At 39.0% G+C, this 14,048-nt stretch overlaps 1 protein-coding gene across 1 annotated transcript; it reads right to left on the bottom strand.

Moving 5' to 3' along the window:
* Positions 1-11,159: 11,159 nt before the first annotated feature.
* On the bottom strand, positions 11,160-13,294 carry LOC149588870 (uncharacterized). Its single transcript, XM_089862054.1, has 2 exons — positions 13,107-13,294; positions 11,160-12,005 (listed from the first exon to the last, which is right to left on the bottom strand). The coding sequence occupies exons 1-2, from the start codon at positions 13,214-13,216 to the stop codon at positions 11,231-11,233; spliced, it is 885 nt and encodes a 294-aa protein (XP_089718180.1). The 5' UTR covers positions 13,217-13,294; the 3' UTR covers positions 11,160-11,230.
* Between the last annotated feature and the right edge of the window lie 754 nt (positions 13,295-14,048).

Below are 14,048 nucleotides of genomic sequence, written 5' to 3'. Positions count from 1 at the left end.
CAGGGACAGGGGTTTGGTGCCGTTTCTTAAATTTTAACGGAATAAAATTCCGTGTAAAATTAAAAATTGAAATAAGAAACAAAAGTTAACTGTTTTTGAGTTTGATATGCTACTTTTTCCTACAGTAAAAAATTCAAAATCAATTAGAATTTTCAGGTTCTTTCCTTTTGTGTCTTTAAATGCTTTTAATTCTCACCAATTTAGAAATTTAGTAATGGACCACTAAAAATAATTAATGCAAGGTTCACTGGTCCCAAGGACCAGTTTAATAATTCCAACATGAGGGGTCACTGGTCTCGAGGACCACTAACAAAATCCACCTTATTTTATCTAAGTTTATCTACTCTGCTACTTTGTTTATCTGCCTCGTTTGACGAAAGTTCCTCCCTTAATCCTTCTATACTACAGTTGAAATCGTTACTCTTTAAATAGCTTGAAATAATAGAGTTATCTAGGGCATCACCGGACCCCGTCTTGCCATCAGATATATTATAGCTGGAAGGTTTAGACAAAGAGGGATAACTAAAACGAAAAACTTCAAGTGAAGTCCAATTATCTATTTTTTTAAGAAATCTTTCTGATGGTTCGTCTCTATAAGATGATGTGAAATTATAAAGGGAAGAAGGTCCAGTTAAACTATAAGATTCATAAAAAGCCAATACCCACTTTTTTGAAATTTCTGAAGATGCGTTAATGGAAACTAAACGCCGACTATCATCATAGCAAAGCCACGTTTGGTAATCGTGGTACACGTATGCTTTATAATGGGTTTTTTTTTGTTTTCCTATCTCGTTTGATTCACTAAAGTCGCTATCAAATACTACACAGCTCTTTAGCTTAAAACACTTTCCAGAAACATTTATAAGGGGAGACAAATCGCAAGGTTTAGAATTAAAAAAACCATCCAGGTTTCTACTATTTTGAAAAATCATAACGTTATTATCGACAAAATACGCGGTTTCACACTCTTTGCCGTTGCAATCGTATTCGGAGCATGTTTTATAATTTTTTTCCACGTTAAAATTGTTGCTATTTACTATATTTTCAATAGATACACCTTCAAAGTCTGTTTTTTAAAGCTAGGTTCTGGATCGGACTGTACATTGCCCTTGGAACATTTACGAGTTTCAGTATAGCTGAAACTCTTTGGGAAAATTTCATGAATTAAATCAAAACATTCTACAGGATCTTGTATCTCGCTATACTGTAAAATCCCTCTAGACAAAACCTGAAGCCTACGCAAAAAGCACTCAACATCAATCCTGGAGACCGGGTGAATGTTATTTCCAGTAATTCTGAGTTTATTAATAAATAGATTAATATCATTATCCCTAGTTCCCTTTACATTAAACTCGGACAATTCCATCAGTGCTTGAAAAAGAGCATTAGCCCAACAATTATTTGCCTGGTTTTAGAATAGGGACAATAGTCGCGTCATTCCAGTTGCTAGGGAAGTCGTGGGTCATCCAGTAGTTGTTGAGGGTTTGTAAAAACTTTTGGTGAAAGATCTGCGGCAAATGTTGTAACATTTTATTTATAATTCTGTCGCGTCCAGGAGCAGAGGCGTGTAATGGTGTGTTGTAGTTCGTCGAGGGTGAAAGGGGAGTTCAACATGGGCGGAGTGTTTTGGGGATTATCTAATTGAGCCAAGATAGCTGATTGTTTGTGAACGTTAAGAGCTGGGGTGGGGTCTTCAGAGGTCGTGTGGCCCATTTCAGTTTGCGCCAAACTTCTGAGCAGGGTGTGGAGGAGTGCAAGGTGGAGCAGAACCCTTGCCAACAGCGCTGTTTCTCGCATTTCAACGTAAGGCGCAACAGGGCGCGGATGCGCTTGTACATTACATAATCCGTTCGAATGCTCTGTTTCGAATATCGATTACGATGGCAGTTTGCCTTTTCATGTAGTTGTCGTAGTTTTTGGGGACCACCAGTAGGGTAGACGAGGTTTTGTGGAGTAAGGGCGGCGACCGCCAGTCCCCGAGTTCAACGGCTGAGCAAAGGAGAGAATTGCGTGCTGGAGGCCCGAGAAGGTGAGGTAGTCTTTAAAGGCTGTTGCACGGTGGCAGAAGGTCGGCCAGTTCACCGGTCGTGCTTGAGTAGGAGTCTCTGGTAGAGGGCGGTGGAGCATGTCCATTCGACTCGTCAATCTTGAGCAGACGACACGACATCACATTCACAGTCCAGTCTGGGAAATAAGGATATTTTTTAAACTGGTCCTTGGACCAGTGACCCCCTAGTGTCCTAAATAATAAACTGGTCTCCGGACTGTACGTCATCTGCCCGGCCGAGTCTATTTTGGCCGGAGACCGGCCAAATTAGCCCAAGACTATTTTTGCCGGTTTTACCGGCTAAAATAGCGGCAAATGCCCCGATCACTATTTTAGCCGGAATAACCGGCAAAAATAGTCTACGAGTAGAGTGGAGCTATTTCGGCCGGTTATTCCGGCGTGGGACAAATCCGGCCAAAATAGCGGCCCCCTAGCTCAGGGCCAATTAGGCCGGTTTTTTACTGTATGGCAATTATCCGGCCAAAATAGTCTTTGCCGCGCGGACCACACTATTTCGGCCGGTTTTTACAACTTAGGCGAAATTAGCTACCCCTTACTCATGGACTATTTAGGCCGAGTTTAACGGCCTCTAAAATTTTTCGACCAAAATAGTCATCGCCGCGCGGCCGAGACTATTTTGGCCGGGTTTTCCCTCGTGGGACGAACCAAGCCAAAATAGCGGCCTTCCTAGCTCAGAGCTATTTTGGACGGTTTTTATTATCTTGTAAGTTTCCGTCCCAAATAGTCTTTATCGCACGGGGCCACACTATTACGGCCGGTTTTTAAAGCACGGACTAATTAAGAGAAGAATGTTTTCCAATTATGATCAGCTAATTCAAATGAATTAGGCAACTGTAAATAAGTCTTTTAAATATTCGCGTATGTCTTTTAAATATTCGCGTAAGTTTTTTAAATATTCGCATAAGTCTGTTAAATATTCGAATAGGTCTACAACATTTCTCCACAAGTCTATTAAACATTGGCATAGGTCTACAACATTTCTCCACAACCCCAGTAGCACATGGGCTCCACAGTACAGTCTTTTAACAGTCCGTGTGTCTGCTAGGTGTCTTAAAAACTCGGGACTGGTAATACATGTAAACACAAGCCGAAAAGCAATAATGTAAACAGTCCATTATTATTACTAATTTTATAAGTCTTCCGAATGCTCTAAATTTAGCCTGTTTTTCTTACTCTAGATTATATTAAATCAGGCGCGACCAAGTTTTAGTCTTGTTTTGAAACATTCCGCCGGCTTGACTATATTAAGTCTCGGATTTTCAGTTTTAGTCTGGTTATGAGATAGTCCGCTGGCTTCTCAATTTTAACTCTGGCAAGATCAAGTTTTAATCTTGATATGGGACAGTCCACCGGCTTGACTTCATTAAGTCTCGCATTTTCAGGTTTATTCTAGTTATGAGACAGTCCGCTGGCTTCTCTGTATTAAGTGTCGCATTCTCAGTTTTGGTCTGGTTATGAGACAGTCCGCTGGCTTCTCAATTTTAACTCTGGCGAGATCAAGTTTTAGTCTTGTTTTGAAACAATCCGCCGGCTTGACTATATTAAGTCTTGCATTTTCGGTTTTAGTCTGGTTATGAGACAGTCAGCTAGCTTCTCCATTTTAACTCTGGTACGATCAAGTTTTAGTCTTGTTATGAGACAGTCCACCGGCTTCTCTATATTAAGCCTCGCATTTTCAGTTTTAGTCTGTTTATGAGACAGTCCGCTGATTTTACTATATCAAATCTCGCCTTTTCAGTTTTAGTCTGGTTATGAGACAGTCCGCTGGCTTGACTATGTTAAGTCTCGCATATTCAGTTTTAGTCTGGTTATGAGACAGTCCGCCGGCTTCTATATATTAAGCCTCGCATTCTCAGTTTTAGTCTGTTTATGAGACTCCGCTGGTTTTACTATATCAAGTCTCGCATTTTCAGTTTTAGTCTGGTTATGAGACAGTCCGCTGGCTTCTCTGTATTAAGTGTGGCGCGTTCTAGTTATAGACAGTGCGCCAGCTTTTCTATATTAAGTCTCGCTCATTCAAGTATTAGTCTTGTTATGAGACAGTCCGCCGGCTTCTCTAAGTCTCGCACGTTTAACTATGCAAGAGTATAACTTGAACGCACCACACTTAATACAAAGTAGCCGGCGGACTGTCACATAACTAGACTAAAACTGTAAGTTCGAGACTTGATATAGTGAAGCCGGCGGACTGTCTCATAAACAGACTAAAACTGAAAGTTCGAGACTTAATATAGAGAAGCCGGCGGACTGTCTCATAACCAGACTGAAACTGAAAATGCGAGACTTAATAAAGAGAAACCGGCGGACTGTCTCATAACCAGAGACTGAAACTGAAAATGCGAGACTTAAAATAGAGAAGCCGGCGGACTGTCTCATAACCAGACTGAAACTGAAAATGCGAGACTTTATAAAGAGAAGCCGGCGGACTGTCTCATAACCAGACTGAAACTGAAAATGCGAGACTTAAAATAGAGAAGCCGGCGGACTGTCTCATAACCAGACTGAAACTGAAAATGCGAGACTTAATATAGAGAAGCCGGCGGACTGTCTCATAACCAGAGACTGAAACTGAAAATGCGAGACTTAAAATAGAGAAGCCGGCGGACTGTCTCATAACCAGACTGAAACTGAAAATGCGAGACTTTATAAAGAGAAGCCGGCGGACTGTCTCATAACCAGACTGAAACTGAAAATGCGAGACTTAAAATAGAGAAGCCGGCGGACTGTCTCATAACCAGACTGAAACTGAAAATGCGAGACTTAATATAGAGAAGCCGGCGGACTGTCTCATGACGATCGTCATGAGACAGTCCGCCGGCTTCTCTACATTTCAGTATCTGATATCCATTATTAGTATTGCTATTAGATGTTTTAGGTATCATTTGTTTTTATTTTATTCCTTATTTCAGTCCCTGATTTCCTTGGTTTTATCTTGTAATGAGACATTCCCCTGGCTCTCCCATAATAAGTCTATGACTTCCTTATTTCAGAACTCTAATCAGACAGTCCAATAGTTACGATATATTAAGCTTCGCGCGTGCTAAATTTAGACTCGTAATGGAACAATCTGCCGGCTGCTCTATTATTGAGTTTCCAACGTTGGAATTTACCTGAATTGTATCTATATCATGTCAACGTTTGACTTCTTCAATTTGTTCCGTTTTTCATTCTAAACTTCTGTTATTTTATTTAAATGATAAAAGTTTATGGTAATGTGTGGTTTCCTTTAATGCCAATGGATAGCGGCATGCTCGTCAAGTGATCACGACTCCCACACTCTACGTGAACGGCCCAAAGTGTAGGATTTCGGTAGAAATAAAGGTTTAGAAAATCCAAATAATAACGAAACCACTAAAGTTCCACGATTCTGCTGATGTAAATTTGAACTACAAGCAAAACTTTCTTTAAAAATCCATTATATCTCAACAACTAACTGTAACATGTTAATTTACCCAGATTTAAATATAAATTTATCTTTATAAGCATGATTTTACAATAATATCAAAGAAAATGTTACGGGTTATGGCTAATTTCATCTTTCCCTTATATTTAGATAAGCCTTCAAATCGTTCTAAAACATATCTCGTTGCTCCTCTGTTATTATCGGAGATTAAATAGCCATGAACACTTTCGTTAAGTGCAGTCATTTGAAGCTATTTACCACTTTACGAAAGTCGCCAAAAGTGCGGGAGTTCGGTCGAATGGGGCCTCCGAATTTATTTTTTGATCGAATGGTTTGGAACCGTCCATTTACCAGCCGATATCGTGTCCATTTGGCCAACCAATATCGTGTCCATTTCCCCAGCCAATATCGTGTCCATTTCCCCAGCCAATATCGTGTCCATTTCCCCAGCCAATATCGTGTCCATTTCCCCAGCCAATATCGTGTCCATTTCCCCAGCCAATATCGTGTCCATTTCCCCAGCCAATATCGTGTCCATTTCCCCAGCCGATATCGTGTCCATTCGCCAGCCTATATCGTGTCCATTCGCCAGCCTATATCGTGTCCATTCGCCAGCCTATATCGTGTCCATTCGCCAGCCTATATCGTGTCCATTCGCCAGCCTATATCGTGTCCATTCGCCAGCCTATATCGTGTCCATTCGCCAGCCTATATCGTGTCCATTCGCCAGCCTATATCGTGTCCATTCGCCAGCCGATATCGTGTCCATTCGCCAGCCGATATCGTTTCCATTTCGCCAGCCGATATCGTGTCCATTCGCCAGCCGATATCGTGTCCATTCGCCAGCCAATATCGTGTCCATTCGCCAGCCGATATCGTGACCATTCGCCAGCCGATATCGTGTCCATTCGCCAGCCAATATCGTGTCCATTCGCCAGCCGTTATGTTGTCCATCCGCAAGCCGATATTGCGTCTATTCACCTTGCGATTTCATAACCGTTTACCAGTTGATTTCGTGTCCATCCGCTTGCGGATTATCTGACCGTTTGCTTGCAAATTTCGTGTCCTCTAGACTACCAATTTCGTGTCCACTAGACTACCAATTTTGAGTCCATTCGCCAGCTATTTTCTGACCGTTTGATTGCATATTTCTTGTCCATTCGCTTACCGATTTTGTATCCATTAAGTGCATTTTGCAATCAACCGTAGTAAACGTTGGGATAGCAAGACACTTATCTGGGCGGACATTTCGCACTATAGGGTAGGGTCTAAAGTCACAAATCAGGCGATCCAAAAAACCGTCCAGCTAGTTAAAATTCGTACTGTCCCCGCAGTTGATTTTTGTTGCAGGGGAAGTCTCTAAAATGTCCCCGTAAGTGTATAAAATGCCCCCTTAAGTCTATAAAACGTCCCCGTAAGTCTAGAAATGTCCCCGTAAGTCTAGAAATGTCCCCGAGAGTCTAAAAATATATCTCATAAGTCTAAAAAAAGACCCCTTATTCTATAAAATTTCCTCGTAAGTCTTCATTACAAAATCTTCATTTATGTTCGACCCCCAATATTTGATACTGTTGCATGTTCTTAGGCTACTTTATGTTATGAAACAAGAAGTCGCAGACGACGTTTCTGAGAGGTTTATATTCCTCTATAAGAGAACGAATATAGGAATGACAGTAAAGTATATTATTGAACTTAGAAACAAACGAAAAAAACTATTTATTTTCTGTACATATGGTACGTAAGTTAACCCAATACAATCGTTTCTGTGTCGCATCGGAACTCGCACAGCCATTGGCACCCCTTTTTCGGCTCCTTTTTTGCGCTGCTAACACACGTTTGGTGGAACCACTCGGAGCAACCATCACACTGAACCATTTTCTTTCCTGTGTAAGGTTTTCTGCACACGCAATAGACAAGGCTGTTCGTGCTTTCGTGGAAAACCTGAAAAGCTAATGGATTCTTTGACTTGAGTTTGAAAGGTGTCATTAGGTTTTTCTCAAGGCAATCATGGAGATGGTTTCTCATGATGTTGTTGCTTGTATCATTTAGAATACATCCAATTTCAACATTTAAACACGCATTAGTAGCATTCGCTATCGCGTGTGCCCCACACTCTACTTCGACCTGCTCCGTAACTTTAATGAACTTTATGTTCGAGTTTTCAACTTCAGTGCTCTTAAATTGGGCGCTTAAGCCCGATATCAGTTGCGGCAATCTTGAAATCCGACGCTCTAAGGAATTATAATGCAAGGAATCGTATATAGAGATATTTGCCTCGGTGTCTTTGTAAAAACCAGCAGCGCAAATCAAATGGTGTCCGATATTATAAATTTGCACAAAATATCCTTCCTTGGGCACTGTGTTCTGAATGAACGGTATGGGACATTTTCCAATATCTACATTCGTGAGAAAAAGGGAATTTAAGCCGGCGGTGACATTTTTAAATTGGCATTTCAACAGAAGTTGCGCGGCGTCCATCACTTCAACGTGCATGTAAATTCTTGTAAGTACAGAAATTTCATGCTCTTTAGTCAGAACAATTGGTTTGCGGAGCCATATATCATTTTCGTCAATGACCTGTTTCGATTGAGGATAATCTTCATTTTTAATTTTAATGCGTGTTAGAGAATGTCTGTTGTTCTTGACTCTCAGAGGACTTCGTTCTGCTGTGGATGGGACTCTTTTGAGTCGGCTTCTTCTAAGTCCGATAACGGTTTGAAATATTCCTTTGGGTCTTCCCACAACATTTAGCTTTAAAGGTTCCTTTACTTGCGGTAACGAAGGGCTATCTTTCATTTGTGAGTTTAAGTCATTTTCGGTTTCAATAAAATCAGATTGGAGATTTCTCCTAGTTTCGTCCTGAATTTCGTCGACTTTTCTCCTTTTATTTTTCTTTTCAAGACGTTTGTGCTTTTTCATTCGTTTCAATGTTGGTTTCCTAGAGACTTCGTCGCTAACTTCTCGACTCTGGTCATTTTCTTTAAAAATCTCGTTCTTCTTGGTTTCCCCCTTTTCCAGTTCTTCGTCGCTATTCTCTGACTTGTAAAAATTATCCTTGTCACTTTTTCGATTTTCGTTGACGTTATCTTCATTTGACCCCTCCTCAGATTTTTGAATCTTTTTCGGATCAGTTTCTGCAAAAGTAAATAGATATCAAAAAGTTAATAGCTTTAAGTCAATCATACCTTCCCGCCTGCATGCTATGTAAAATGAGTATCGAGTATCACGTGGCTTGCTTGTAACCAATAGGATGTTCGCATGACGTCATAGAAGCGACAAGAGATATTGTAAAGCAGTTCAAATTACTGAGCATCATGGGAGTAAATTTAGGGCAATATCTTTGGTAGCCGTAGTACTGCGGGTAATTGCTGAATTATGGTAAATTATAATAAAATACTAAAGTCTAAAACTGTAATTAGTTTCATAATGCCGCGTAGAAAACGATTATAGTTTCGCCTTCGGTATCGACCCAGTGCAATTTTTATCTGAAACCTACTAATAATACCATAATACCGCATACTCTTCCATCATGTTGCAAACAAAAGTTTTCAAACGTCCTTGGCTCTCCCAACATTGTAGTATTGTTTCACGTTCATCTTTTTGTTTCACGAATTCGTCATAATCATATTCCTTATCCATTTTTCATATTACTATTTTATCACATTCATAGGCAATCACATGTAGTCTTCACAGATTTTGTACTAGGCCTAGGCTATACTGTCACAGAATCACAGCAGACAGCTGATTGAAATTACCTTTAGAACGCATGCGCGTCGATTAAACCTTCAACAACCCGCACTACTTTGTCTGAGCGGCGCGACACTAGATACGTTAGGTACATGTCAAGTGGTTCGCTAGGTGCTACGCCATTTGTGCGCTGCCGCGGAATAGGAGCGGGAATCTCAACTTTCATAACGCGCCCATGCCGGGGAGATATTAACTTCTTGTTTATAATCTATTTACTTCTGGTTTCTGTAAAATCTTCTCTGCCTTCGTCAGCTTCGTCATCCGATTCCTCCTCAGACTTGTTAATTTCATTTTTATCATCTTGACTTTCACCTTCCCGTTCCTCCTCAGACTTGTTAATTTCATTTTTATCATCTTGACTTTCACCTTCCCGTTCCTCCTCAGACTTGTTAGTTTCATTTCCATCATCTTCACTTTCATCATCTGGATCATATTCCTGATCCCCAATAAAGATTTTTAAGTCTTGCCCTTCCGCCCAAAACTTGGTGATCCTGTTAATAATTTTACTTCTTTTTTGAAATGTTTTTTGACCGCAGGCACTACTTTTTCAAATATTTCGCAGGCTGCTTCTCTCAGGCCTTCTTCGTCAAAATTAATTTTACGGAAACGTTTTAGTTTTTGTTTTAAATTTTTCGTGATCGTTCATGTTTTCAACATAAGCGCAAAATAGTTTCATGTCCCGATAGAAGTCATCTAGAGCCGCGTTACGTTTACATATCCTTTTAATCTTTTGATTATGATTCTAGTCGGCTATTCGTTGATTCCCCCAAATTAAAATGCTGTCGTCGATATGCGTGGACCCACATTTCTTTCATGGACAGCCAGTTATCAACCATATATTTTGAAAATTCGGGATAACTTTGCAGTTGCTCATCAGCTAGCATAGCTTCAATGTTTTCTCGAAAACTGGTCTCGGTAAAAGAATATGCAAGTTTTTGAGCATGGGTACGGGCGGCCAAGCTCGCAGCTGACGTCATTTTCATTGACGAGATTTTAGCTTTCATGGCTTTTAGAACGTGAAATAAGCAAATTTCGATATGTGCTGAGGGAAAAAGTTGCCTAAACACTGTAATTTCGCTTAGATCCTTATCCACCATGATGGATTTCGTACTTTTCCAGTTTTCATGGTTTCTTTGGAACGTCTCAAATAGTTTTTGGACGAAATCTTTTTTAGTATTTTTGGTTAAACATAAACCAACAATTTCACTTTGCAAGTTGCCATCTACAACCATAATGATATAAAGAGGCATGGCGCAACGGTTCAAACAAAATGTTGCGTCGCAAAGTAAGTGTTCGGGATATCTAGAATAGACTTCCCGCATACGGCCTGTTTGCCAAAATACCATCTCCAAGTATTTTGTAGAAGGCTCAATAGAAACTTCTAACACCTATGTCATATATGAATATTTTAGTTAGGCTACTTCGAAATTATAAATTTCCCATTATATCGTCAGAAAAAATAAACCTCATAAAAAATGTCACATTTATAAAATTGGAAGCGATTAGCCGGGGGTTATTTTTAAAATTTTATAAATATGAACTTTATCTAAAGGCTGAGAAACAAACAATACACGCAAAGCTAGGAAAGATTGGGAGACTCCATAGTTAAGGTCAAGTCAGTATAGGAAGGGCCTGTAGTTTGGAATATTATCAAATAAATAAAAGTGATATTTCTTTCATTTCGATATACGAGTGATTGTTAATAGCCACTCAAATATGGTTATGAAGGAAAATTTTGTGGGTTCTTCCTGTCTAGATATTCTCCCAAAGCTATAGTGTTAGAAATCTTTAAATTACATCGGGTTTGCATACGCTTGTAATTTAATGAGAAGTTGAAATATAATTAATGATTTATCTTTTAAATTGTATGGTTCGATTTCAACTATCTTTTACATTTGTAATGCTTAAAAAGTTGTATTTAATCTTTTTGTTACGATGCTTGACAAATGAGAAATTAATAGATCCTTTTAATTGTAGGTGTTTCTCTAACAGTGCCAGTAAATCTCTCACACTTATCGTTGGTTAACACGCGTTAGGAGAAAAATCGAGACTGGTCGCCGACGAAGGTTTCCGCCCTGTATAAAATTTACCATTTCTGGGTCAGTTTTTTGATCCTTCTGAAGTTCTATTAGAAGCCGCTGCGCAGAGTCGGCATTTCCACCCTCTACGTCTTTCGCCGACTGATTAATTTTAGATTTAAAGTTTTGCAGCGATTTTGGAATTTCGTACCTTCCTGTTTCGTTTCGAACTTCTTCGAGAATCAGTTTTGTATCACCTCTTATGCGAAAAAAATCAACCACTTTGGATTTTTGGTCTTCACTTGCTTGGCGCAAGGAGCGATTTGCTGGGTATTTTTCATACAGTTCTGGTCCAATAGTATGGTTGTGTTTTAATTCCAAAGATGAAATATACAATTTTTGAAACTTTGCGTTTGCCGAATAGGTGACGTGGGCAGGGCAAGAACTTGCGAAAGTCGAAGACTTTCTTAGCCCCTTTGATTGTGAATTGTACTTTCCATAGTGAACGCAAACTAGTTGCACCCTTGCGTACTTAAATTTTTCATCCAGAGGAGTGTACACTCCTTTTCTACTTCTTTTACAAGCCTTTCTGTTATGGCTCTCGATGGTTGTAGCGTGTTTGTATTTGCTAAGAATTGGAGAAAAGTGTTCCTTGCAATATTGAAAATGGGCCTTTTCACAAGATTTCCAATCGTCAAATTGCTGTGTAAGTTTTAATTCCATCGTCAATTTGAAAGGGTTGATCACGGGAAATAATTTAACACTCCATCTATTCATGATTAAGATGATTAATTATAAAGTTGGTAAAAACAATTCAATGAGGTTGTGTGTTCGAGTAGCCCAGGGAATCCTACTCTTTAATTTAGAGTATCATTCAAAAATATTCTTAAAGAGAGGGTGAGTGAAAAATCAAGTGATGTTTTTATCGATTCTTCTTTTAATTATAAGATCATTCTGCATAGGTAAACATTGTGGTTGCACGCTTCGTGTCTCTCGCACATCGCACGCAAATTTTATCAAATCTCGCGATAAATTTTATTCGACACGGAGAGTGCCACAAGAGTTTTGTTAACAAAAAGACGGTGATATGCGATTGGTCGGAGGTCCTAATTTCAAATTATCCTTAAAATCTGAACCTAATTAATCATTCGGAGGTATTTCCTGAATGTTTCACTATGCAGACTGTTCTTAAAATTAGTTGAAGAATCGATAACAAATCACTTCATTCTCCTCTTCACCCTCCCTTTAAAGGGCTATTCATTTGATACTACGATCGATTTTCACGAAAACATTTTTTGTGTGTTTATGACGAATAGAACCAAAAACCAATAATATTTTTGTGATGTAAAAATGGCCCAAAAAGGCTAGTTTCCTCAGAAATCTACGTCAATCATTGCCATAAATTCTAAGACAGCTGAAGTATACGCCAAACACTATTTTTACATGATCGTGACTGCTTATGAAAACTTTTCAACTTTAAACCATAGATAAAGGATGCGAGTGAGGAAATTTGATCTCACGCTATAGGATAGGCAACTCCCTATCTCCTACGGTAGCTTATTCGAAATATAATCTGTTCCAGCTTCAGTTGTCAGCACGCGCAAACCTAGGTCTCTATGTTGGAGCGGCTCAGTGGTAAACTATAACGTAGCTTTGTGTCTGCTGACAAGAGACGAGAGAAATTCTGCTTTTCAGGATTAAAAATATCGAGATTTTAGATACTGAAAATCAGTATTTCATTTGTCGGTTGTCAGATCGATAATTAAGCGCTATACGTATCACCATATCTTCGACATCCATAATGGGGATTTAGGGTTACCAAAACACGCACACCCCAAATTAAATTATTAAGCAAATTAAAGGTACATACCTTTTAAGACTGGCAAATCGAAGTATGGTACAACCGTATCTTAATCCGAAATAGATAAATGAAATTTTATTCAAATTCCGAAGAACTAAACACGGAATTAGGGATTTCATTCGTCCCTTCTTTTTTCTTTGTTGAATAGTCTTCTTATAATTGTCTGAGCTTTTTCTTTTCGGCAAATTTTAATGGCAATTTTATTCAAATTCCGAAGAACTAAACACGGAATTAGGGATTTCATTCGTCCCTTCTTTTTTCTTTGTTGAATAGTCTTCTTATAATTGTCTGAGCTTTTTCTTTTCGGCAAATTTTAATGGCAAGTTTAGAACAAGTATCCGCGATTAAGACAAACGTAAGCATTCATTTATCCTATAGGGAACCAAGCACAAAAAGAACATTTTTCGTTCCTCGTGTAAAGTAGACGACTTTCGCCCCTTTAGTTTTACTTCTCGTTACAAAGTTTATTGCCTTGTTAAAGGCGCCTGTGGATGATTCAGATTTCGCCAAAACGTCAACTTTTACCCTTGATTTTGTCATTTAAAGCCTCAGGGCTCATATTTTGTTTCTATGCCCTTTCCCATTGTAGCCACTAAAGTTTAGAGTGGAAATTTTGGTTTCGGCTTACCAAGCTAGAGCGACTTTTATTGACGTTTGTGAACATTTTGTGGACTTTTGTGAATTTTTTGTACACTTTTGTGATTATTTTGTAGATTTATGGGAATATTTCGTAGACTTATGGAAATATTTCGTAGACTTATGGAAATATTTCGTAGACTTATGGAAATATTTCGTATATTTATGGAAATATTTCGTATATTTATGGAAATATTTCGTAGATTTATGGAAATATTTCGTAGATTTATGGAAATATTTCGTAGATTTATGGAAATATTTCGTAGATTTATGGAAATATTTCGTAGATTTATGGAAATATTTCGTAGAATTATG

This window comes from Phalangium opilio, unplaced genomic scaffold (assembly GCF_054372755.1).
Source record: "Phalangium opilio isolate 3A_F unplaced genomic scaffold, DU_Popi_V2 ptg000537l_1, whole genome shotgun sequence".
NCBI classification, from domain to species: Eukaryota; Metazoa; Arthropoda; class Arachnida; order Opiliones; family Phalangiidae; genus Phalangium; species Phalangium opilio.
This window is presented reverse-complemented; position numbering and strand designations above follow the sequence as displayed.

Coding starts and splice junctions, on each gene's coding strand:
- LOC149588870 (XM_089862054.1), bottom strand. CDS start 13,216: ATGAAATCCCTAATTCCGTGTTTAGTTCTTCGGAATTTGAATAAAATT. Junction 12,006..13,106: donor CGATTTGCCAGTCTTAAAAG/GTATGTACCTTT, acceptor AATCATGAATAG/ATGGAGTGTTAAATTATTTC.